We start from the raw sequence: 26,701 nt of genomic DNA, 5'->3' as shown, positions 1-26,701 counted from the left end.
TACCTGCTTCCACACCTGTAATGGTGAAGCAGCTGCGTCGCAGGTATAAAAAGGGAAAATCAGATCCATGCGGCCGCAACAATAGGAAGGTAGGATATACGTGTGCGTATATGTATGTAGCCACCAGGTGCATCGAGGATAAAAAAATGCAGACGGGAGAAGGGAGTCTCCACACACATTTCTTTTTGTTTTGTTTTACCTCACCTCGGAGGGAAAAATCTGCGCCCTACAGCGCCTGGAGTTGCATTCTTTGAATTCCCTGTATGTTCGTTTCCTGTGAAAAAAAAAAAGTTTGATTTTTATGATTTCCTTGCGTAGCGAGTAATCATTATTGACAAAATTTTGGCCCGCACGAAAAGGTAATTCTTCACGTTAAATACACCGATGCAACGATTACCGATTTATTTATCATTTGATCGTTTACACATGCGGGATTAATAGTCCTTTTTTCTGTGTAATGTAAGCCCTGTATCGCTTCGGTTGCCATTACCAACCGATAAATGCCAAAGTTTTTTATTTAATTTTGCGTCCCTTACCGATTCATATAAGGGTGCCTGTACATGGAAGACCTGCTGTTTGGCAACTGCCAGTCAAAGCTCTCTGGTCTCATGAGAGTGAGAGAGGTTCGTCACGTGACCACATTTAACCTCTCTCTCTCACTCTCATGAGACCAGAGGGCTTTGACGGGAAGTTGCCAAACAGCAGGTCTTCCATGTACAGGCACCCAAACGATCTCTCGATCCCTGATGGTACTTGTATATTTTTAAAACGCAAACACAGCGTCAGTACCATCTGTTGCCGCGCTTTCGTACTCGGAGGAGCAAAAGCTCCGCCCGAAAATGTGATCGATAAAAGTACAGAGGCGAGGAGGGTTCCCGAGCCCAGGCTTACCCGTCGCGAGCGTCAGCGCCAGCGAGCAAAAGCAGATGTCGTTGGCATGAAGTTCCCCCCGCATTGAAAACCCACGGCGTTTTCATATATATCCCTCCCCCGGCTCGATAACTCGCCCGAGAGAAAGAGCTTTTACACATGGGTTGCGTGTGTAAGCTGCCGAGGCAGGTAGTACACGCAAGAGCGCATCGTCGGCACGGCATGAGCAGTCGGTGTTGATATACGCGCTCGCTTACATTACACGCGTAAAACAAGAGTGTTACAGCACGTTGAGAGACACCGATTTCGGCTTTTCTTCTTTTTTTTTTTTTTTTTTTTTTTTTTTCTTTTTTTCTTTTTTTTCGGAGTCAACGGAAGTGTACACCGATTCTCTCACTGACAATCACCTCGCACGGGCCTGTCGTCGCTGTCACCCGCCGATATCGTTGATGGCCACCACCCTCGCCGGCACGGGCACGATGGTCAGCCCTTCCTCGCAGTTTTTCCCAAGCGTCGCCGAGGTAAGTGTCGCCGTTTGGTGTGCTTTGCCCGCGCACAAGGGATGATGCATCCTCGCGCATTCGTACACCCAAGTTACACATGTAATACACCGAAGACACCAACCAAAAAATTGGTGGCCTCGTAGTTTACCCCCTCGTAGACGAGGGTGGGAATAAATGTGTGTCACGCGGCTACTCAGATTACCTCGAATTTGTTTAATAATGCAATAGGTTATGACGGTACTTGTGTTATATAAATGACCCCCTTCGACTGCACGGGCTTTTGCAATATTCAAAGGTGCATATATTATATACATGCCTACCTAAATGCCAACTAAGCTTATATATATACTTGTTCATCGCATCGTGTATTATCACACGTACGTCACGTATATACTTAATGTGTTTACGAGGAGCCTGTAGGAGGGCTCGGGTGCGCGTATTACTTACTTGCCACTCGCGTAATTCATCCCGATACGAGGCTGTGCATATTTTTAGAACACGTGAGTGTTGGTGCGACAGTACCTACGGCTGCCGGCTATTTCGTCCATTCGCTCGTCGTCGCTCCCTTCATTTATATTATAATATACATATAGTATATATTATACTACGTTCAACACTTGTTCGTGGCTTCATACATGTACCTATGTTACTTTTCATTTGACTCATGCCCTTTGCGTCGATATTTTTTGCGCTCCATACAAGCTCCTCATGTAAATATATGTACTTATGTGTATCGTAGGTGGTATCTGGCGATCTAGCTGCAAGCTGGTACTTCGTTACAACGTATATACGCGTCCTTGATTTTTATTCATACCTACCTATTGATCCCCTCGATAACTGTGGGACACGCGTCGATCAGCATACTTAAGTATACATCACCCGACACATAAAGAAAACAGTTACGCGGGAGTGCTTATTGCGAGTTATTTCGACATAACGCCAAATTATTGGAGCGCGTGCACCGAGTCGTGCATTTTTCGGTAAATGATTTAAAGTGAAAAAAAACCATGTCAAATACGCGTGTATAACCGCAAGACATACACTCGGAAGAGCTCGCCTTGAATAAATAACGATGTCGCTTTTTCAGTGTCGCTCGCCCGACTTTTGTATTTACGCTTATGAAGGAATATAACATAATAATAAGGTATTGCGTAACGGCTCCAACACACTTTTGGCAGTTTAACCCGCCGTCTCGTCAATGCTTGATTTCCCTTTCATTCGTCGGCTAATTTGTACAGTTGGCTCGCCGACGCGCGCATACACACATTTGTCCATTTTTATACATTTACGAGAACTAGTGGTATAATTTTAGCTCTACAACTAAGCATGTGATGAAACGGATCAAATGATACAACGTTTCTTATGAATGAATGAACGAGCGGCTGAAAAATGGAGCCGGAATTTGAATTGTAAAAAAAGTCTCGGTCGAATGTATAGGCCCGGGTATCGGAGTCATAATCTTTCGGAGCTTCGGTTTAATAGAGATCAATCGACGTTTCGGTGAACTGGCATAGTGGGAGACCGATGGGAGAACAATACTGCGTTTTAATGATTTTCATTCGTCCGAAGTGAAACTCGATACGACAAGAGAGTGCGGTGAAGGCAATTTCTTTCAAGTGCATCGAAAACAAGTTTATAAATAAAATAAGACGAATGGCGACGATCTTCCATCAACGCGATTCGCCGAATCTTTTGGATTTTGAGTGATTTAACAGAGCGGTAGCCCCTCCCCGGCTAAACCACGTAGTCAGATTACCGAATAATGAAAAGTAGGACAATTAGAGATGCTTGGGTTGCGTTGGACCATTTGTGACGTTTCCGAAGGATTTTGCCGTGTGTAGTTTGTTTCAACAATGTGTTAGAGCCAAGAAAAAGAAATGTTTATTACGTGAATGACACTTTTTTCGTCTCGATTTGTGTTTTCTGCACTCCAAACTATGTGCGTGTTTTTTTTTTATACAGAAAAACAAACAAATACTGCAATAGTCCATGTGTGAGCGAAAGATAATGGACTGAACATGTTTGATGTCCAAGCCACTTGAGTAGATCGTGTAAGAAAAATCTCTGAAACCCGAAAAGCCTCCTCAAGCTATTTATCTTCAAGTTGTTTACCAATACTACTGATGATTCATTGCGTACGCCATACACGCGTTTCTCACGAATAAAAAGAAAAATATTTGGACCGCCTCTGGGTGGGCACTTATACTGATAAAAATGCTAGAGATTTTCTCTAAAGCATCAGCGTACACTTATACGTATATATTATAATCTCGTGAACGTGTATACCAGTCGGACGCTGCGATCGTTATCTGTAAAAATATGGGCTGTTGGCTCGTTTTTTTTTGTTTTCTGACATTTGTTGTGCCAGAAACCGCGTGATCTGAGAAAGAAAAAAACATGTTCTGTAAAAAATTTTCTCTGTGCACAGTGTGTGGTGTGGCTTCCATCGTTTTTATGCAAGCGTATAATTACACCCAGCCACACGCACACCCAAGACTCGTGTAATTATAATAAACAGCAGCTATGCGGATACACACATGTATACGTGCTTGGCGCATTATTACAACAAAGCTTGTAAAACATTTCTTGATCACTCGAACCCATACATCCTGTTTCTTGACGAAATGAAAACTTTTAGTGGGTATCGGCGTTCGATATTCTCGGAAAAAAATAGACAACACAGGTGATGTTGATAAATAGATAAAAACGATTGAACGTGAAAAAAAACGCCCGATAAAATCGATCAAACGCAAAATGTTCTCATTTTTGTCGTGAATTTTGATTACAATCGCGATTAGAATCCGATCGCGATAAAATTACACGATTTTTCGACAGATCGAGCACGAATTGCAATCACAGATTTTCATTGGAAAATAAAACTACAAGTTTCGTTGCCTTTTTTTTTACAATCGATCTGGTTCGCAAGAGCCTATACATACAGCTCCAAAGGTAACCAACACGATGGGCGTATGTATATATAGGTACAGAGTGAGTGCAGGGGTTCAGACTTGGCACCCAAGCCCATTTGTATAAAAGAATTGAAAAGGCTGTTCCACAGGGCAAGTTTTCCCGGAATCACTCCCAAAGAGTTTTACTGTTGGTTTTCCCACACTGCACAACCCTAAAAGAACACGAGAGAAGATGGTCTGTAGGGACATTTATAATGTATACTTATACGTAACATCTACTGGAATTTTAGACGTCACACGCTTGTATGTTTTTCACTAAGTACATAAATGACCATAGGTATAAAATAAATAACGCCACCAACTTTGGTTTTCCTCCAAAAAATGCAAATTTTATTTATTTTAATATTTCGTCAAACGGAGAAACGCAATGCATCACAACAACTGATGAAAGTGCAATGCATCTGTAATAAAAAATTTTTTTTTTTATTTTACGCATCGTTGTAAGGTATAAAAAATAAAAAATAAAATTAATTCAAAACGTGTTCAGTTACCGATCCATTATTAATTACACGAAGCGTTTAGTGAAAATAATTGATTGGTAAATTAAAAAAGTTGAAGAGTGACAAGATGAACGATTATATGCTGCGTCAACAATACATAAAATCCATAGTCATATACTAAGCGTTACGTACCGGGCAAACTGTTTATCACCGAGGAAAGATAAAATCGGTAAGTGTTGCACACACGTTTGAATGAAAAAGAGTCATGCCGGGGAGCATAAAATCATCATCCCCCGAGGGTCATCATGTGAATGAACAAGCTTAGCGTCTTAATCTCCAGAGGTAGGTATATAAAACGAGAAGAGACAAGATGTCTGCTTTTTATCAAACGCAGACTTTGTCGGCTCGGGTTGAGGACTTATAACTTAACATCCCGAAATAAATTATGTTGCACAATATTTTGAAAGACGGGTTTTTTTTTTGTTTTGTTTTTTTTGTCTTCGTCTTTGCACGGAAATCCCTAAAATCGCGTCCATCTGCTACGAATGCAGTAAGTATTCATGAATCACAGAACAGTGAAATGGTTGAGTATGGTAGTACAATATGCATATAATATATATGTATAGAATACCGGACCACCACTACCAGGGACACACACGTATAATATATAATGCACCTATACCGCGTAAACTTCGAGCTGACTCGCTTCTTCGCACGTACAGTAGTATAAGCTATACAAGGTATATTTGCACGTTCTCACGAGTAGTACAACATCGGCACCCAGTGCGCGCATCATTTTATTGTATACTCGCTAATAGAGTCGGCGCTTTGGGTATCTTTTCCTTTTTTTTTTTTTTTTTTCAACCCTTTTAATAATTTATTTTATTTTATTTTTTTTTTATCATCATTCATTGCATGCGTGGTCACACTTCCTTTTTTTTATCGTTTGTTTCGTTCCCTCGTGCGTGTGCACATTATCTTATAAAACCTCGTGTAGTCGATTAAAAAAAAAAAAAGAACAAAAAAAGAGAGACAACAGTCGTGTGTACATATCCAGTGAAAGTTATAAAAAATTCGTGCCTCAAACTGTCCATTGCTTGTTTTTCTTATCTGAGCGCCTCTGTGCGGTTACTTATCAATTCTACCGCAAATAAATTAAAGGAAGGATTAAAGTTAACGCTTCCGTGCGGCTGAGTTTGGCGAGCATAAATTCCGGGGATTCCCTGAACTTGAATATTCATATAGGTAAGACCGAAAATTGTTAAGCTATGTGTACACTTTTTTTTTAAGGTTTATAGTTTTGAGGCGCAACGCATGGCAAAGTTCGGTAAAGTAAATTTTACCATTTTTATATAGCTTGTAACTTTGACGAGATCAAGTTTTTTTTTTTTTTTTAAGATACCACAAGCTTCGATCATTTTTTAATAGAAATGATTTAATGTTTATTCGCGCATGCAGCGATTGTCGATTAAAAACAATTATACTGTACCGATCAATCATTTGTTGAAAATGACTGTTGCACCTAAATGACGCAACGATAATTTCGAACATTCCAAAGGTGGAGATTTTTTACGGAAATTCAACAGCAGGTACAAAAGAAAAAAAAAAAAAAAAAAATGTTTTTTAAATCTGTAAAACACTGTCGGCTGTAGTTTTCCTGATGGCACAAGGGGCCAATCGCGTGTCCGAGACATCACCCGCAATTACACTCGTGCTGAAACAGAGTAATTCAACACAGCTTGTACTTCTCGTAAAACAAAAAATTGCAATTCCTAGAGAAAATTAACGACCGTAAGTCAACGAGCAAAAAAAAAAAGTCGTGTTATGCTAAATAGGTGAAATAATTGAGTATAGAACGATTTCATTGCACAACAGTAGATATATAATGTTGGGTCAGGTGAGTTTTATTGTAGCAGAGCTATGAAGAATCACTCTTGCGTATATACTAAAAACATAAAGTAATCAAAAATCGGTATTTTACTTATTGCTCGACCTCTTCCCTTTATAGCTTTTATTTCGTATCATCGACGCACTTATGCAAGTGGATCGTGACACCGATCTTTGGGTCCATTTGAAACTATACTATACTTACACCTTTTGGAATTATTGAGGGTTCCCCTATAAAATAAAAAATTGTAGATGATTGCGGTAATACTTGCTAAGCTGCAGCAAACTTTAGTCGCTAACGTAGATCATAACGCGTCCTAAAAAAAAAAAAAAAATCCTGGCACGCGTGTGTGTCTTGTTGCACTGGAAGAGGAAGAGAAAATGTCGATCGAAGGGAAAGCATGTCATTAAACGCGTAACGATTGGCCGCATAATTGAATGGAAAGTGCTGGGTATAGGTATAACGTTACATACTTTTTCGCTTCAACTGTCGTATAAATGTATACCTATACGTGTTATCGTGTGATTTCGCGAATTTTCCTCCACCGCGGCAGACTCAGCGGCTTAGCATAATAACGATGTTTCAGTAGTCGCTGTCGCTGCATAAATCATCCGCGCGTATATATATATACACCAGTTTTATAACGCGCAATAAGCTACTTATACTTGGTTTTTTCAAAAGGTACAATATACATGTGGGCTCAAGCGAGTTCCGAGTAGTTTCCAACGACCATTGTGCTCCTTTTTTTTTCTTGTCGTGCTTTGTGCACTATTGACAATTTATTTTTCCACGAAGCATGTACCACTGCACCGTCGTATAATTATATTCGCGCTCTCGTACGGTTATAAAAAACCATGAATCGCGGGGGAGGGGGTAAAGGGGGGAAAAAAAATCTGACCATGAGAGGTGGCCTCGACACTGCTCTGATGGACGCGCCGTACAGCTGCCGACACGCACATGTATAATTATATATATACACGCAAAAACGAAGGACCGAACGGGTTTTTACGGTGCCTCGGCGGCAAGCCTTACTTACGCCCCGTGTATAGAATCTTTGGAAAACCCACCCACTTCCCTCTTCTCCCGGACGGTGTACGTTTTCTGCAGTGTATACGCGTATTACCAACTGTGCGCGCCAGTGTTTGTATAAATGTGATATCTGCGCGTGTGCGAGATTTTGTAAAAAAAAAATAAACCCAAGTTTAGTAGAAACAGTCCAATGGCCTTGCTATGGGTGTGTGCAGAAGCCATTTGTCATGGGTATATACACGCCAAAACAGGAGCTTTGACGCTCTTGGCTGATTTATGAATATATGATACTTGCTCGTAATATAATATATACTGTTGTCCATCGATACAACAAAAGTCATTACCCTTGATATTATTCTTCGCGGATCACTCGTGAGCGCTTAGACTCTGATCGCGTATAGGATAGGCTTTATTGTTTACCAACATCAGTACCTATACATATATGTATGTATATACCGACAGTGGATTTATCCATTGACGCTCGTGTACAAAGCGCCGCCGGCGTTTTGACCCTGGCGGTGTCGATATAATATATTATACGCTGCGCACACGTGAAACTGTATAGAATTTATCGCGCGATCGAGCGAGAATCACATTTTTTTTTTTTTCAACGCCTAACGATAAGCGCGAGCTACCAGTGTGGTATTCATCTAATGCTACGCCGAGCGACTGATTGTTGCAAAAATGCTTCTTTTGTTTCGAAAATGTACATACCTACACAATGTATCGCGTGTCGGCGACAAATTTGATGATACGGGTGAAAAAAAAAAAATAGTGTGTGGAAACAAAAACAAAAAAAAAAAAAACCAATCGTCCGGCGTCACAGTCGCGCTAAAAATAACTGTGATCTTACATAATTGGCCTTAGGAAAATTTGTTTCGCGATAAAGCCTGGCTACTCTTATCACTCGGACTTTCCTCGGCGTTGGAAAAATAATCGCTCGTGCTTTCCTTGGAGTTGTCAAATTTTTTCTTTCCCTCTCCATCTCTCTCGTGTCGCGGTGTGGTATTTGTTTGCAACAAAAATGTTTTTTTTTTTTTTTTTCTTCGCCAACCGATTTTACTGCGCAAAACGATCAAGAGTTGCATCATTATCTACAAAGTATTTAATCGACTGTTACCAAAACGCAATGCTCGGTGCGTCGATTTGACTCGAAATAGTCGATTAAATCACGTCGAGATTCGTAATAGTGGTATTTTTATGCATCGTGAAAACACGTTTGAGATCCAGGTGTCCCACACCGCTCCCACGAAAATCTAAAAACCCGAAGACGAAGGTAATTAGTTTTTTTGTTTGTTCTCGTGGCCTTGAAAGATCGTACATCAAGTTCGACTCAATGACGGCTCGTAAACAAACAAAAAAAAAAAAAAATTTAACGATTACTATTAAACAAAATTTATTCTAATATGATTGTTTTCTTTTTTTTTTGCTGCAATTACTGCTGAGTCATCCGTGTAAGTAACGACGATTTAATCTAATGAACAAGGTAGTGTTTGGTGTCTTATCGTCGTGCGTCGGAGCCGTGGAGAAAAAAGCGAGAGTCCCGTTTTCCAGAAAACGATGAGACATTCCTCGATGGATTTTCAATCGAGTCCTTTTCTTTTCAAACGCCTCGACTCGCTCCGCTCGCGTTGAAATAAAAAAAATAAAAAATACCGGCGGTCATTATTTACCTTATCGAAGGTCAACCGAGTCCTTTCACTCGAATGGGTATACAATGTACTGTTTAATTGAAAAAAAAGGCGGACAATAACGAGCAGCGCTACGCCGTCTCGAAAGATTATTTTCCAGACTCGCGTTGGGGCTCAATTAACATATTTTTTTTTTTCCTCCAGCACTTGTACTCGCGCATCATTGATGAACCGATACCCGCAGCGTTGCAGCTGACACTTTTGTGCACACCACCTTTATTCTTCAGGAATCACGCGTACAAGCACCTGTGCACCTATTCAACACCTATAAGCATCTAAAATTTCTCCGCTGCGCGTATGGACGAGCGACAAATGAATATTCTTTGTTATAGATAACAACGTGTAATTACTTCACACGATTCCTCGATATAATGGGCGTTCAAACGATTTCCCGTCCCGTGGTAATAATGAGGTATCATCGTTTTGTTTTATGTGTGTTGCAGAGAGAGGCATTTCCTATCACTCACCTGATCGGCGGGAAAAAAAAGAAAACGCTCACAGAGCGCGGACACTAGTATATAAAGCGGCATAGACGAGTCCGGAGCGGCACAATAACCGAGGCTGAACACCCGACGCCAATCAAGTTTTGCCGCACGGACGTGTATGGTATAATTGTATACATATGTACCGCGGGTGAGGAAAAAATGCAGCAACAAGAAGACCACCAGCCGGATATTATCAAGAACGTGGTGATAATAGGTATAGATATATATTCTGTTGGCGCGATTGTTCTCGTGTAATCTCGTCAGTTTGGCTATTGCGACGTGATGATTGACAAATCGTGTGTAGGTAACGGGCCGAGCGGTATCTGCCTGTCGTACCTGTTGGCGGGCAATTGGCCGCACTACACCGGCGAGGCCCACCCGGGGGACGAGATGTTGACGGCTCGACTGCGCTACAGCCTAGGCTCCAGGGGTGGTTGCTTCGTCGAGCGCTCGAGCCGCGAGGAACTCGACGTACTGTCGGCCGGTCTCGAGGGTAGACACGCGGGTAGGCCCCTGTCTCTGCTCATGGACCAACTGCAGCACCCTTGCCTCGACGCCGGTCTCGACGTGCCCTCGTTGCTCGAGTGGCCCTCGCCCGACAAACACTCGTCTCACAGGCCCATCGACCACGTTGTTCTCGGCAAGGGCTCGGCCGGTGGCTGCTGGAACGTTAGTACATGTTATGATACATACTTACCTATAATATACCCACGCGTAAGTAAATAATCTTATACTTGGGGCTTTTGCGCGTCCAGACCCTGGACCCGAACGTCTTGACCATCAGTCTGGGCCGTTGGATGTCCCTGCCGGGGTACGACTTCGGCCAGTGGGAGTCGAGTCTCAGTAGCGAGGAGAGGCGCCAAAAGTTCTCGTACTTGGGCGAAAGCGCGGAAATCGGCAACGATTTTTCTTACAGCAACGCCAGCCGAGTGCCGATCGGCCTGGTGGCTGCCTATTATCGGGACTACGTGATCAAACAGTCCCTCGATAAGTACTTTCATTGGTGAGCAATCGTTGTGTATGTTTTATTCGTATGATATATATTATTGTTCAACGATCGAAAAATTGACGAAAATTTTCAGCGGCACCGTGGTGACCTCGGTAAGGCCCGTCCCCGGCACAGTGGACAGTACAACGGAGTACGGGTGGCTGGTCCAGGGCTACGAGAGCGAGTCCGGCCGGTCGTTCCAGTACAGGTGTAGGAGAGTCGTCCTGGCCAGCGGAGCGACGGACTTGTCGAACCACCTGGGCGTCTCCGGCGAGGACACGTACAACTGGGTGACCCACGACCTCAAGAGCTTCGAGCGGATGCTCGACCAAACGAGTAAGCAATCGTCCCTCTCTCTCTCTCGATTAATCAGTTATTGTGTGCTGATGGTGCTTTTGTCGCAAAGGGTCGAGCCTGGAGATAGCGGGGCTGCTGCACGAGGGTGACGAGCGCCATCAGTGCAGACGCCGCCAGAGGCCGAAGCCAAAGAGCTGCGAGTCGGTGCTGGTGGTCGGCTCGGGCTTGAGCGCGGCGGATGCGATAATGGCCGCGCGGTCCCGTGGCGTGCCGGTCCTCCACGTGTTCCGCTCGAGGCAGCAGCAGAAGAGCAGGAGCCTCGACAGGCTGCAGTGGCTCCCGGCGTCGGTGTACCCCGAGTACCACGAGGTCTACGAGATGATGAACATGGGCCTTGGCTTTCCGCTCTATCGATCCCTCGCTGACCACATCGTTGTCGAGTTCAGCGCCGGGGCGGACAAGTACGCGCGCACCAAGACCCGCAAGGTCACCCTCTGCACGCCCCAGGGCAGGCTGGCCACGTACCGACTAGCCTTTGCCGCCGTTCTCATAGGTGAGCTTTTTTTTCCCTCTCCATGTATTTAATAATAATAATTATTGTACACCGCAACTATATTCTTTGCTTTTCCTTGAAGGCTCCAAGCCGGACTTGTCGTATCTTCACAACGGTGGAGTTGGCCTGGGAAAGGTGGTGGACAAGCCCGTGGACAACCGGACGAATCAGGTGGACGTCGACGTGTTCGGCTCGTGGGTCCAGCGGGCGCCGAGGAAGGGACTTTACGCGATCGGGCCGCTGGCTGGTGACAATTTCGTGCGCTTCATCTTGGGCGGGGCCCTCGCCGTTCTCGCGGACATTGTTAACGCGCCCGAGTAGCGTGAGAAATAAAAAAAAAAAAAACAGAGCTTCAGACACCGGTTGTCTTATCTGGCTTATCGTGTCTTTTGCAAGTATTTTTGTATTGCGTTTTTTTAGAAAAGATAAAAGAACCCCTTTCTCTAGGCATTTTCTCGACGAGTCACTGCTTTCCACACGAGTACTTTTTTTTTTTTTTTTTTTTTTTTTTCATCGTTACCGAAATCGCGGGTCAAGTGTGTTATTTTTGGCGAGAAGAGACTCAACGGCTCATCCATAGGGTTTATTCAAGAAAAGTGCAATAATACTACCTACCAACGATAATTCATTTCACCTCTCGACCGGACACATTTCGAAACAATAAGTTTTCACGGTTACACTGCAATAAAACGACAATGCTGATTATAAATATATAGAGTAATGAACAATCTGTGATATGAGGTGCGTTTTCTGTGACATTTATTTATGCAACGAAGTAGGTGTGTATATTATTGTTAAAGCGAGGAAAAAAAAAAAAAAACAATTACAAATCAAACGTAGAAAGATCTTGTTAATAAATGAGATAATTATCCAACAAGTCGCAATTTCTTTTCCCTTCACAGATCCTATTATATACTCTTCGTTTTTCTGTTCGTAAACTTTCGAAATGATGATTTTCACGTGATTTAACGTAAAGATATTTTTATTTCCACTCAACATTCTTTTTGTACACGAGTAATGTTACAATTTACAATAAATTTTTGTATGCAATGTAATACATGTACCACCATAAATTCATCCCTCAAGACTTTTGCTTAAATACATCATCCATAACAAATTAACAACTAACTTTAATAAGAAGTGGGAATGAAACAATAATATATACATACATACATATATGTATTCGTAAACATCTCATCATTGTCAGTCAGTAATGTCACTTGACGTTTCCATAATTATTAAAAGCAATATTTGTATTTTGCCTGTATTATTGTAAAAATATGGCTATGTTTTTAGAGTCTTATTTACTCAATAAATTATTATCAATTTGAGATTTTTTTTTACAGTTTTACAGTACACTGACAAAATTAACGTACATGTGAAAACTAAATGATTATAAATAGGAAATTTCAACCTTTCCGAGATCGCTCATGCAGTATACGATTTTACGTGCTTTTGCGGGTGTACACAATCACGGAAAATGTATAAGTATTTTTCATTCGAGAAAGAGTTAAAATCACGAAAAAATCAGAAACTATTGAAAATTTGTAAGTTGAAAGATGAAACATCACTTTAAATGTAAGCCTGGCCGTTTAAATAGCAATTATAAGTTAACGTTTTTAAAAATAGTTGTTCTCCACGTGAATACATAAGTACAAATAATGGAAAAACAATATAAATTACAAAAAATGTACAAAAACAATATTTACAACAGGGTTGAACGACTAAGCTTGAAAGAGCGAGTATAAAAAAATAAGTAGCATAAACGAACCTACCGCTATCAAAACGCAATAGATTTTACGATTTTTTTGTTTGTATGTTTCAGCTTTTTTCAATTGTTGGCACCCTTGGTGAACTTGAACTTCCGTCTGTTCTATATTATAATCGATCCTGTCTAAGACTGTTCCCTGGTCTTGAACCATTACCGCAAGCTCCTGTAATTTGAACACAGCAGTATTAGTCTCAATAGATTTTTGTTAAAGCACATACATTCATGATAAATTCTCAGCTTACTTTAAATACATCGTGAAGCTCTGATATACTTTGAACGATATGCTCGACTTCTTGTTCCCTCTCCATCGCTATCTTCACATTTTGCTCGGTATCGTCCAGCTGAAGAAGAACAGAATCTTGGTGCTGCTGACCTTGCCACGAGTTGGAAGCAGAGTCATTGTTTGATGGCTCTGTCAACCAAAACTCTGAGGATGACTTGTTACTCATTAAATTAAACGGCTCATCGTCGAAAAACAGTCTATTTCTCTCTTCTCTGGAATTAATTTCTAAAAGCGACAAATTTTGACATTCAAAAAAACTCGATGCACAATTAATGACACAAATTAGATAAAAATTGCTTACTTTGTAGGTAGTCTTGTTGAGCTGAACGATAACGTAACCCTAAATCTTGCAACGCAGAAGAAAGAGCTCTTACTGCACTTACAGCGAGTTGTTTATCAGCTTTTTTGGAATCATGTTGGGCAGCTGATTTAATTATTTGAACTTGCCTGAATCCGCTGGAAAACCCTTTACCTATTTCTTTTGTCAGTTGCTCTATTTGCCGCTCTTCCTACAAATAAAATATATTTAACAAATAAAGTGGATACCTTTGTAGTTTATTAATAATAAAACTAATAATAATGTGTTAATTAGACACAATATTCAATTTGTGACAAAAATGATTTACTTGAGAATTTTCATCCAAGGTAGGCCTGGAAAATTGTTTTGACTGTAAATTTATTAGGCTATCTACTTTGGTTCTCAAACGACTTAAAATATATTGAGTTTCTTCCAAGGCATCAATCCAAGGTGGAGGTGCTGTACTTCCAAAGTTCATCCCTCTCAGTTCAACACCATCAGACCCTATCGACTCAGGGCCAACTAGAGCCATCCTATCTGATACACTGTTCTGCAAAGTTTCAACGTATTAATTGTTTACAAGTTTGTAAGAGAGTTTTAGTGTGATTAGTTAATTGGTTTTTACCTGTTCTGCATAAATATTTCTTGACTGCAAGGCATTATTCCTCATAATAATAAAGGCTTCCGTTAAATTTCTAGATGCCATTTTTGTAAGTAAACAATAATACTGTGAGTTTTGGTTATAAAAATAACCAAGGGTCCATCTGTCAACTTGCAAGGTGTTAAATGACACTTTTAGGAATATACACAAACACAATTACACACATGCGCGATAGCCGATACCTTACTAACCTTACGCGTACGGCACACATATGTATACATCTGTATATACGCACTTTACCGCCAGTAGTAGTGTCGCCGGTCTAGTGACTTCAACTAAAAAGTTACTATAGACCGACTAATCACTATCCTTATCAGTTCAAACAATTTCGTAAAATCTAATCGATACTGATAGGTACTTATTACCTTAAAATGTAATAATGAAGGAGAGAGGAATAATTGACAAATAGAAAAGACAGATTTTTTTTACTTACAACGTAAGCTTTAATAAAATAGCAGTAACCTCATGATAAAATCGATGTATTTACAGTATCGTTAAACAAGTCCTCAAGTTCTATTTATATATATACCAGTATAAACAAATTGACAGAGCCGGTACTTCTGGTCGTTGCCTCTCATCGTTTATTTAATTCTATTACTAATTTGTCAGTTTTGTATAAATTTCCGATTGTCACTTGTCTTTTTAATACTTCGAGAGATTCCAATCCTTTTTTAAAACAATCTTCGATTTTTGCTGTATCGTTCAACGCTTTGTTATGACGAAACTCGTGTCGAATCTTTCGTAGAGCGTGTTCTCTAAAAACAGACAAATATTTTATTGTTAATCGAATCAATGATGTATTTAACCATTATTTCACAACATTTCAACATCAAAACACAGTATTAGTGTAATGACTTGTGGAGGTTAGAATTAAGAAAAATCGTTTTTAATTTGAAAATGTTCATGATACATAAGAAAATGGATTGTTATGGTAAAAGAATTTTGCTATTGTACTTACCTGAAATTGTAATTGCACCATTTTTTACTTTCCTTCAATAAATTCCGGTAGAGTTGTAAAGCCGCATTACGACTACACGCCATATTTTCCTCTGCTTTTGTTAAGTTGGTTCTCCTTCTTTGGTGTTTTTTGCCCTGCAGTGGGTGCATGCGTGTGTGTGTCTATGTAAGCAAAGCAGAAGTAAATCAATTTTTTTCTCACGTCAATATATATTTTAAAAAATGCACGCACGGTGGTGGGTATATTTTATTGATAAATCATTTTTAGTGTCAAACAAACGTAGCAGAATGATTTTTATTCAACAGCTTCTGCATCTCGGTAACTTTGCGAAGTTTCAAAAGAACATTTTCTGGTAGAAATTTATCCACGGCTCCAGAAATAAACAAGTCACATGGAAAAATCGAACTTCTTGGGCGAAAGTTCACCACGGACGATTGGACCAATGTTACTCCGAAAATTATCTCCAAGCTCGGCTGCAATCTGCATGTTACCAAAAATCACCCGTTATCCCACGTGAGACAGCAAATTGTAAATTATTTTTATAAAGCCTACCGGGGCCGTACTGGAAATCCACTATTTAGCGTTTACGACAACTTGCATCCGGTTGTAACTGTTGAGCAAAATTTTGACTCGTTACTCGTTCCTCCAGATCACCCCAGTAGAAATAAGAGTGACTGCTACTATGTCAACCAGGAAACACTACTTAGGGCTCACACTACGGCCCATCAGGCAGAATTAATATCTTCTGGCTTGAATAATTTTTTAATCGTCGGCGATGTATATCGCAGGGATGAAATCGACTCTACACATTATCCAGTGTTTCATCAAGTGGATGCAGTAAGACTATGTACTAGGGACGAAATTTTTGAAAATGTCAAGGATTCCCACAGACTTCATGTTTTTGAACAAAAGGGCATTGAAAGCCCCGAGAATCAAGCATGTCACACGTTGGAATCTGTGAAATTAATGGAGCACGATTTGAAAACAGCACTTGTTGGCCTAGCTCAAGAACTTTTTGGCAAAAAAGTAAAGTATCGCTGGATTAATCAATATTTCCCTTTCACTCATCCGTCCTGGGAATTGGAGGTTTTTTACAATGACAAATGGTTGGAGGTACTGGGCTGTGGAATAATTAGACAAGAAATCTTGCATAAAGCTGGTGTTTTAGACAGGATGGGGTGGGCCTTTGGTCTTGGCCTTGAAAGACTAGCTATGTGTCTGTATTCCATTCCAGACATTAGATTATTTTGGAGCAACGATAGTGGATTTTTACACCAATTTATAACTGAAGATGTTTATAAACACATCACGTACAAGGTATTTATCATTATATTAAAACGACCATGGTTACGTTTAATACATTTTTTATCCAACAATAAATACTTTCAGCCTGTTAGCGTTTATCCTCCATGTAGTAATGACATCAGTTTTTGGCTGCCACAAGAGAAAACATATTGTTCAAATGATTTTTATGATATTGTTAGAGATATTGGAGGAGACACTGTTGAGCAAATATTGCTTATAGACGAGTTTGTCCATCCAAAAACAAAGAAAACTTCCCACTGTTATAGGATTGTATATAGGCATATGGAAAGGGTGTTGACTCAAGAGGAAGTAAGTGAAATTCATAAGAATATACAAAAAGCAGTCGAAAAACATCTGGATGTTATGATTAGAATGTAAATGTTGACATGATAAAGAGTAAAACAAAATGTTAACGAATATATTTTTTTTATTTCTCCTTAAATATATCATACATTAAACAGAACATATCTATTAAGAGCTATTTCGTATCACGCTTCACCATGATTACAACATTTCCGCTACTTTTATTAAAAATGTTTTACTTAAATAAATGTTTAGATCAACTACAGTGATGCAAATAATTTTTCGATTTTTTTTTTTTTCTAATTTGAGCGATTTTATAAGTGTTGGTGCGCTGCTGGATAGTTATGTCGAAATTTTTTTTGTTAAATTGACTACGAAATCATATGTATCCAACAACGTTTTCTCCAAGTTTACCTTTAAAATCTGTGTGATTTATAATTTATTCATTGTTAATATTGCGTATAAGTATTTTGAAGAAATGTATATATTATTTGGATGATAGAGTTTTTAAATATAAAATGTGTTTGTTAAAAAAATCGTGTTAATGTATTTTTACAGAAGCGGAACAGCAATCAGTGTTCACTTTTACGCCATCACAGTCAGTTTCTCCAAATGTTTTTTTCCAAAGTCTGTTTCGCCAAAGATGCGATAATAAAATTAAAGAGATGATGATGCACTATGATAAATGATTTGATGGTATAAAAAAAAGTAACATCTAAAAAATTGATTAAATGGAAGCTGTCCAAGTAAAGAAATTATTCAAAAAATTAATTTCGCGTTTGTAGTAATTGCACGAAATACTGAATAAGTAAGTTCCTTGATCACAAGTAAATGTGTAAGGTCAGTAAAAAATTTCATGAGCACTCTGAGCTCCCAGCAGTTGAGCTGGACAAGGTTTAATCGCATCGTTGACTCATAACCGTCAACTTTTTCTTGAAATTATTGTATTCAAGAACATCAAGATAGACACAGATAACAGAAATTTTCGTTCGTGTTGACGATATTTATGACAACTTTGTGTAACTCGGTGGGGAGAACTTTTTCCTCAAAAGTTTCAAAATGTAGAGCGGCAAACAAGATACCAGAGTTATAACTACTACTTTCCATAAGAAATCTGGCGTTTTAATGAATTCGGTATCTACAAAGACAGATAAACAAATTATAATTATTACACAGTCTTATTTAAAATTATTCATCAAGTTGACATACATACCAAAGTATTCTTTTAAAACAACCAAAGACAACATGTATAAGGCTAGAGAAAAGACTTCTGCAAGAACCATCAAATGGTGCCACGTTCTTACTGTTAGAGCAACCATAATTAGTTCGGTTAGAACCAAAGCTGAAAAGCTTATGGCAACAATGTGAATAAACTCATCTTCAAACATAATCAAAGCACCATACATAATTACACCACCTACAGAAAAGAATATGTTATTTACAAACGTTCGAGCAATAAATGTAAAAAAAAAAATTTTTACAACGAAATATTTTTACCTTGATAAATACTTATCAAGATCCACATGAAAAATGTTTTATATGATAAAGAACGACCTTTACTCAAGTCCTTATAAAGTTCCGGAAAAGTCAAAGCTATTTTACCCGATACATCTTTATCCAAAACAAGTGAAAAAACAGGGAACATAGTGTAAAAAGTACCGTATCTGTAATAAAATAATTTATAAATATCTGATGCATACTGTTGTAAAACGTATAAACGTATATATTTCATCCACTTACCCAACCATTAAAAGCCCTTGGTACAATGGAACTGCTGAAAAGTAAAATACTGCAGAAAACACTGCTTGCATTGTTGAAATAATTAAACCACGATGAATGACAAATTGACTTAGTGCAGCGGATCGTTTGTAACTTCGTCTTCCATGGACAAGCAGCAAATTGGCCAAGTGACTGAATTGCGTAATTGAAAAATCAGCTGCTAGAGATGCTTGTCTACCTTCAAGCCCCTCAATGCCTATGCCGGCATCAGCCGATTGTATCATAGAGACATCGTTTCCTCCATCCCCGACAGCGGCGGTTCTTTTGCCCGTGTGCCTTTGTATCAAGTTAACTACTTCAGCTTTTTGTGTGGGTGAGCAGCGACAACAAACTACAGCAGGCGAACCACACGCTAGTTCCGAAAATTCATCCTCATAGTACTGTAGGCACACCTCCAAAGAGTCTCCGCTTATAACGAGGGCACAATCTTGTTTCTTTCTAAATATGTTTAACTCCAAATGGGCATCTGTCCTAGTTACTACTGGCTTGAATACATGCAGACCTTGGGTGCGGGAAACCAGCCTAGAAGATTTAGCGATGCAAGTTGCTGTCTCCAGTTTATCCCCTGTCAGCATCCAAATCTAAAAACCATTTTAGTCCAAGTAAGAAAAATGTGTTTTTGAGAAAATAGAACAAAAAATGAAGTATTTACTTTGATTCCTGCATTTCTCAATGATTCCAGAGTCGATCTAACTTTATCTTGCAACTTATCTTCAACCCCTGTAACACAAAGCAGCTCCATTTCTCTTTCAAGACTCTCAATGACGGCTGCGACCCTTGACACACGATCGGTCACGCACATTCTGGCTGCGTTGTATCTGGGGTAAAAACATACCTCGTTAATTTTATTTCTAATTATTACCGTAAAAATTAAGAAAAAATAATATGTACTTTGCTTCAAAATCCAAATATTGTTCCTCAGTCAAGTTCTTCTTTGCTACAACAAGAGTTCGAAAACCTTCTCTTGCCATATTACCGCATTCTTCTTCCAGCCAATCGTTGTATTGGACAATCCCAGACATTACTACGTCAGCACCTTTTAAATAAAACGTTATTTCATTTGTCGATTCTTCTTTGACAATAACACCCATTCTTTTTGTTTCCGAAGTAAAGGGAAAAGTTTGCAGAATTGTGTAGTTCAAGAAATTTCCATTTGGTGCTTTTAACTGCATAAAGTTCAGATCTCGTTTTACCAAGGTCAGCCCCACTTCTTCCGTCCATTTTACTAAAGCCACCTCGTCTGGACTAGCTGCCTGGTACGTGAGACCTTGTTCAGACGGATAGTCGCTTTGTTCACCATCTGTTTGACTTTGAACGGATGTGGTTTCCGTTCCAACGCTATCCGTGTCAAGTTTGTTGTTGACGTCTTCAGTATTGACGTCGTCATAAACGGGTGTAACGTTATGACATAAGGCTAGAGCATGAACTGCTTCGTAAACCCTTGTGTTTTCCGATCTTCTGACTTTTCCAGTATGAGTATTGGTTCCTGTCTTGATTGGAGAAGTATCCGAATCGGCATAGAAAGTTTGTAAAACAGACCTGACTAGAGTAAACGAATCTTGTCCGTACGATATAGTGCCGAGATGAAGTTTCTTAAAGACCATTTTGTTTTGCGTTAAGGTTCCAGTTTTGTCACTTAATAAGTAAGATATTCTACCAAGCTCTTCTGGGATGGTTGTAGTTCTCACAACCGTTCCAGCAATATTTTTGTCTCTTTGCATGCACGAAGTATAAAAAGTTTTTCCCATATCCAAATTAACTCGAAGACTGATGGGTATAATGTAAGAAAACAGCAAAATAAAGCGGAACGTGTACCAATACCACGGACCGCTAAATCCTTTCAAACACATCATTACGAAAGCTAAGCCAATCATAGCGCAAAATAAAACCTAAGCAATAAAATTTACATTAACTTTTCAATATTTTTTTTCTTTTTAATAACAATGAATGACCTGATTTCTATACCTTTGTCAGTTGATTAATTTCCTTATCTAACAGTCCAACTTTAGATCTCAGAGCAGAGTGATTCATTAGAGATCTGGTCTCTTGGCCGGTATAAATCACAACTCCAAGTGCTGAGCCAGAGGCAATGGCTGTATTTGCCCACAATGTATTGTCAACTCCAAGACTTTCTTCACTACTGTATCCATCATACTGTTATGCCAAGAAAAAAAAAAAAATAATAAAAAAATAAAAAAAATCGTATGAATTAATTTTGCTACAGGTATTTTTAATGTTTTTTCAAAGCAACACTACTTACTCGAGTGAAAGTACCAATGAAGCTATGAATATCTTTTTGTGGTTTTTCTACGTAAAGGCTTGCTTTGATATCAAACAATTGGGCATCATTGTCCAATTTTTGGGTTGTTGGGACAGCCAAGCGTAATTTCCAATCGGTTTCTCCATCTAATTGGTCGGTTCTGACAAAGCAAGCTCCAGATTTTTCGGTTGTCCTTAAAAGAACAAGATCTGCAGGCACCCTCTGACCTTTTTCCACAATCACCTAAACAAAAGTGACATATATAATATGCCATTCAGGGGTTTATAACACAAATAAAACAATTTAAAAAACTAAAGCATACCATATCCCCGACTCTTAACTTGTAACTGGGCACCAATTCTGGTGTGCTGGAACCTTTTATCAATCTGTAATATTTTTGTCTATTGACTTCCTTATCCCTTTGATACCTCCTGAAATCATCTATAGCTTCTCTGCAAATCGTTACAGCCAAAACAAAGCACAATGGTCCCCAATACGTGTAAAGAGATCCAATTTTAATATCGTGTATGAATTGGGAGAGAGCCATGAGTAAAAAATATAGATTGAGAAAGACTTTAAATTGTTGAAACAACACCTGGAGTAAAATTAAAATCAAAATTACGTGAATTTATGGAAAAAGTATTTATGAACATGAGACACTAGTTAACAGGATTAAACAAACCATAGGCAAGAATGTGATTATACTATATTTCTGATTTCGAATGACATTTGTTGGGAATTTTTCGTACATGGGTAGGCCTATTTGAATCGTCCTTGCCCTTAACTCTTTTTCTTTGAAGCATTGTCGCCACATCCATGTGCAACATCTAAAAATAATACGATATTTAGGATTTGCAGATATCATATTAAAAGTTTGAAAGCTGTAACTGTGAAAATTTAAGTTGCATAGGTATATGGATTGTGATACATGTGTAAGTATTGAAATAAAAGTTCAGTGAGTTAAACACGTGTCTTTAGTGAGCTTTAAGTGTCATTACTAGCAATTAACACATTAACTAACGACTAGGGGATAATAACACAAAAAATGACGTATTGGTTAACCTCTCTCGTCATCAAACCATTACATTTTTGTGTGATAGTCCCTTAGTCTTTATGAAAATAATAATAAAATTAACAAAGCCAGAAAAACATAGTGTTGAGTAATTAGTAAAAATAAGTATTTACAGTAAGGTTTTGTGGTAGTTTATGATGTGCAAATTATGCAACAACCAATCATGAATATCAAATTAATTTAATAATTTAAGAACTTTTCTATTCATGATTTGTTTGTGAATAATAAGCACGGACAAACTAAAGTTTTTGCAAGAAAGAATAAGCAGTAGCAAGCCGTTGTACAGTATAGGTGTCATGGAAAAAAACTCATGAGAGTCATTAGTAGCGAAAGCATCAGAGTAAAAGCAGTAACGGAACTAATAAAATAAGAACAACAATAGCGGTAGAAAAGAAACAAGTATACAATATAATATTCAGCAAATGAAATTACAATGCTCGCATGGCTCGGCCGAGGGCCGATTGGAACCGTCGTAGTATCTCCATTTTTCACCAGCTAAAAAATGTTGTCTAAGCAGGTATAGGTTGTACTTGTATTCAAAGGATTTGTTTATATTTCAATTGGTTCACTCTCTTGGTTTGTACTAAACTATGTGCGAATTAATAATATATTCTCTCTAACGTGAAAAAAAAAGATCGTCGCATGATTTTAAACACCTCCACACTGTTATTGCACGAAATGACGTATATGTGCTTCAACCATGGTGGAACTTGCGTCGTGTAGTAAGATGGGCACGAGCTAGGAGACATGACGTAGGTCAAATCATTATTTATAAAGTAACGTACGAACGCAGAGACGGAAAGTACCGTAATAATTTATAGGTATAACCACACCAAAAATAAAAAGTTCGCGAGAAACTGAAGTTAGACAACTGGTCACTGTTACGTATATCTTATACTTTGGTAAGTGACATACACTGTTCAAAATCGTGAGTCAGAGAAAAGGAGTGCACTGATAAGTATACGAATATACACAAGGTGACTCCGTCAGCGAGAACGCCGAGAACGCCTGCCTGTAACGTCTGCTACAAAACTGTGTGTATATGTATTACCTATAAGTATAAGTATAGAAAGAAAATTGCCTGCATGCACGGAAAAAAAAACACAATGAACGCGGAGCGACGGAGGGATGTGAGAGAGGGGTAGAGAAAGAAAATCTATATGCTGTATGGATGTAGGTATAGCTGGATCGATTCGGAGTTTCGGAGCACCAAGTACTTGGTATACAAGTAAAAGTATATATTATACTTATGATGTTTGTATGTTAGTCTGTCGGGGTAAGAGTATCGATAGAGAAGTATATTATATAGTTTGTTGTTGTTGTCACTGAAATATACGAGCTGCTGTCACTCTGGAAAGTCTGGGAAATACATCACCTCGTGAACGAGCCGTTCGGCCGCGGTTTGCTCAAAAGGGGAATATCTTCCTTGGACAGTCGAATCCTGCGACCCTGATGCGGCTCCATCTCGAACATGGATACAGTGTAAGGGATACGTGGCTGGGGCGGTCCGCCCCTGCCCGTGTCTTGGCTATCCCGGGCGAGCGTCGGAGTAGGCGTACTCCGCTGCTGCCGACGCTTCACTCTGTTGTTGTTCCGAAGACGTTATATGCTGTATACTTAATAAAGAACGTACCGCGGATGGGCTTATTCTCCTTCAACTGCGTACTTGTATGATGTGTGCAAGGTATACTGAGTAGATGATGGATCTCCTAGTACTTAAAAGCTAACGACGAATCGCCACGGGGCCGAGGCAAAAGGTTATCGAGGAACGCGCATTGCATTCCATTCCTCCGTATAACTACTTATACGTTAGACACTGCCAAAGACTTGGTTCTACGTTAACTCTCGGTTGCGGTGCCGCGAGTCGTGGGTGTGCGTTTGTGTGTTGGGTGAGCTTAGAGAGAGAGAGAGCACACCAAGTGGAGGTGGAGAGAGATATCGGATGGAATTGACGTTGATGCGCTTGCGCTACTTGAAAAAAAATTTATTACTTATGCATGTTACACGCCACTGTACTAATTAAAATCAATCTCGATGGTTGGCATGGTTCCATTGTAATTTTGCGTGACCCATAACGTTGTGCCGATCGATATTTTCAAATTTTTTTTTTTCCTTCCAATTTTCCACGATAAATGTTAAACTAAATAATAATAAAATTCAAGCTCGAAGCACTTAATTTTCAAAGAACCGCGTGTTATTTATACATATAACACAGAAGCGCAAAGGAGCCCATTATTTGAAAGCTCAATACAGCATGGAATTCAAGCGTTACTGCACAGCTTGTAGAAAAGTTTCTCTTGTTTCAAAACAAATTGTGACGCAATGACGCAATTTGGTCTTTAAAGTCCCAGTTCATGTGTTGCTTCGGCATAAGTATATTTAATTACTGCAAAAGCAGTTACAGAGTATCAAGTAGTTTTTTTCAAAAAGGTATATTCGTTCAAAAAATTTTATGATACGTTTGAATTTTTCCGCTGCGCAAGTTTATAATAACAACAACGATAATTAACGATAATAAAGATAACCGACGCGTTTGGCCACTATTCATCACAATCGTAAATCGTTAATTTAATTTTTCTGGTAATTTAATCGAGAAATGCGATGATAGTATTAAAATTGAATCGCATAAGGGTCACAGTTTAATGTGCTATACAATTACGACCGACTGAAGTATAGTAATAGTGCGTGAGAGTAAAGTTTTAGAGTGTGGATCGCATTGAATTTTGTCCATCGTACGTATTTATTAATTAATCAACTACGCGACGACTTTACAAAATGTCGAGTTATTTTTGCTGGAGGCTGTTCTCGGACAGTGGCCAGCGCATCAGCTGCTGGTGATGAGAAAAGCTGCACTTGCATATTCACAGCCTCTGCTCGCCGGGGATACCTACTCATCGTAATTGGAGCGAAATAATTAATCGCTATCGACCGAACAAAAGTTTGAGCCTTGCAACACCCGATGCAATTAATTCTCCCGAGCTGACCCAGCACTTGCATCGTTATTCCCCAGCAATTGATAAAATGTTCAACTCGATGGAATTCAAAAAATGCGCGTATTTTTGTTTACAAAACAAGACTCACACATACACACACGCATATATATATATATATATATATATATAACATTTCCGTGTGCGTCGTCTGCTAATTCAAGCAGCTGATGCAGTGTTTGACAGCGTCATCGCTGCGGTATTGAGATGAAAAGTTGCAGAAAACATAACCTTAACACTATGTGACAGCTATAGACTGTAGTCCTTGTAGTCCTGTGTATTATTTTTAAAAAGAAGCCAAGGCGAGACAATGGAATGAATGAAAATTAATGAAAATTCCTCCACAGGATCTAGCTGGTTGTTGGGTTTTCCTTTTATAATTTATCTGTAAACTATCAATCGAGCACTTGAGCGATTAAACAAAAATTGGCAGATCGCATTGAATGTACTTACACTGGCGAAAAGTTAATACATAAATCAGAAAAAATAAGAATAGCGTGACAACGACAAGCAGAAAAAACATGCTCAACGTGACATTTTGCACGCATAAATAAGCTATCAGCATAGGTATAAATGGTAGATAAGGACGACACGTTCTTTTTTTTTTTTTTTTTTTTTTTTTTTTTGAAGGAAAACTTAACCTAAAACCGCAGCGAAAAGCTAGACAAATTTAAAACGAAAATGTAGAGGTAAGCATCTAGTTTAGAGGGTGTGTGATTCAGGGTGGGAGAACAGACGAGCGCAAACATTATCAGGGTGCAGGACGCCCGTGACATGCAACATGCAACTCACCCGCAGAGGACGTGTGTAAGCAGCCGGGAGCACTTGAAGAAGCGACGCTCGCGGCTCCTCTTGTATTTAACTGTACTGTCCTCGGTCGGCTGAAGCAAATAGTCGGTTTCCTCGTCAAAGTCCCGCTCGTCGGAGCTGACGGGTATCGGCTGCAACCTCATCATCGCGGCCGCCGGGGTCCGCATCCGGATGACAATTATCTGCCGCTGCGACCTCCCTCCTCGACCTGCCGACTACTCCTCGTGCTCGCCTCATTCAACAACATCGACAACTTGATATTATACCGCTGCGGACACCGTGAAGACAAACAACAACGACAATTCCCATGCATGATCATCACCACTAGGTATCCCGCTATGCACTATGTTATCTCTCTCTCTTCCCTCATCTGATCGCAAAAAGACGCCCCGCTTCGCGAACTACTTAAATATACAATTTTTTTTTTTTTTCCCTATATGCTTGCGCGTCAACACCAACTTGTGTAAGTACTATATCGTTTAACTGAATTTATCGAAG

General features: G+C 39.4%; 5 protein-coding genes across 8 annotated transcripts; 2 read left to right on the top strand and 3 right to left on the bottom strand.

Moving 5' to 3' along the window:
- The first annotated feature begins 1,068 nt into the window (after positions 1-1,068).
- On the top strand, positions 1,069-12,580 carry LOC106645969 (oxidative stress-induced growth inhibitor 1). Of its 3 annotated transcripts, none has more exons than XM_089590949.1 (7): positions 1,069-1,391; positions 9,834-10,089; positions 10,180-10,544; positions 10,631-10,878; positions 10,958-11,199; positions 11,270-11,713; positions 11,796-12,580. In XM_089590949.1, the coding sequence occupies exons 2-7, from the start codon at positions 10,035-10,037 to the stop codon at positions 12,032-12,034; spliced, it is 1,593 nt and encodes a 530-aa protein (XP_089447075.1). In that variant the 5' UTR covers positions 1,069-1,391; positions 9,834-10,034; the 3' UTR covers positions 12,035-12,580. The 3 variants fall into 3 exon arrangements, with proteins under 3 accessions (XP_089447075.1, XP_089447083.1, XP_014217437.2); XM_089590957.1 differs by having other exon boundaries at positions 10,958-11,270; positions 11,362-11,713; XM_014361951.2 differs by lacking the exon at positions 1,069-1,391 and adding an exon at positions 9,704-9,732.
- A 127-nt stretch (positions 12,581-12,707) lies between these two features.
- Positions 12,708-14,862, bottom strand: Syx16 (syntaxin 16). Its single transcript, XM_014361952.2, has 5 exons — positions 14,691-14,862; positions 14,394-14,615; positions 14,069-14,276; positions 13,727-13,992; positions 12,708-13,647 (listed from the first exon to the last, which is right to left on the bottom strand). The coding sequence occupies exons 1-5, from the start codon at positions 14,769-14,771 to the stop codon at positions 13,438-13,440; spliced, it is 987 nt and encodes a 328-aa protein (XP_014217438.2). The 5' UTR covers positions 14,772-14,862; the 3' UTR covers positions 12,708-13,437.
- Positions 14,863-15,172: 310 nt separating this feature from the next.
- Positions 15,173-15,846, bottom strand: bcn92 (LYR motif-containing protein bcn92). The gene is made up of 2 exons (XM_014361957.2): positions 15,685-15,846; positions 15,173-15,481 (listed from the first exon to the last, which is right to left on the bottom strand). Exons 1-2 carry the CDS (start codon positions 15,831-15,833, stop codon positions 15,301-15,303), a joined length of 330 nt encoding a protein of 109 aa, XP_014217443.2. The 5' UTR covers positions 15,834-15,846; the 3' UTR covers positions 15,173-15,300.
- On the top strand, positions 15,810-17,557 carry PheRS-m (Phenylalanyl-tRNA synthetase, mitochondrial). Its single transcript, XM_014361963.2, has 3 exons — positions 15,810-15,919; positions 15,990-17,001; positions 17,074-17,557. Exons 1-3 carry the CDS (start codon positions 15,906-15,908, stop codon positions 17,365-17,367), a joined length of 1,320 nt encoding a protein of 439 aa, XP_014217449.2. The 5' UTR covers positions 15,810-15,905; the 3' UTR covers positions 17,368-17,557.
- LOC106645977 (putative phospholipid-transporting ATPase IIA) lies at positions 17,405-26,608 on the bottom strand. Of its 2 annotated transcripts, none has more exons than XM_089593845.1 (11): positions 26,186-26,608; positions 22,014-22,158; positions 21,654-21,926; positions 21,320-21,574; positions 21,037-21,225; positions 19,963-20,960; positions 19,724-19,889; positions 19,033-19,652; positions 18,790-18,956; positions 18,506-18,709; positions 17,405-18,430 (listed from the first exon to the last, which is right to left on the bottom strand). In XM_089593845.1, the coding sequence occupies exons 1-11, from the start codon at positions 26,368-26,370 to the stop codon at positions 18,297-18,299; spliced, it is 3,336 nt and encodes a 1,111-aa protein (XP_089449971.1). In that variant the 5' UTR covers positions 26,371-26,608; the 3' UTR covers positions 17,405-18,296. The 2 variants fall into 2 exon arrangements, with proteins under 2 accessions (XP_089449971.1, XP_014217448.2); XM_014361962.3 differs by having other exon boundaries at positions 21,332-21,574; positions 26,186-26,607.
- Positions 26,609-26,701: the final 93 nt, after the last annotated feature.

Source organism: Copidosoma floridanum, unplaced genomic scaffold (genome assembly GCF_036245765.1).
Source record: "Copidosoma floridanum isolate Cflo_tuat_1 unplaced genomic scaffold, Cflo_Japanese_pri ptg000001l, whole genome shotgun sequence".
NCBI classification, from domain to species: Eukaryota; Metazoa; Arthropoda; class Insecta; order Hymenoptera; family Encyrtidae; genus Copidosoma; species Copidosoma floridanum.
This window is presented reverse-complemented; position numbering and strand designations above follow the sequence as displayed.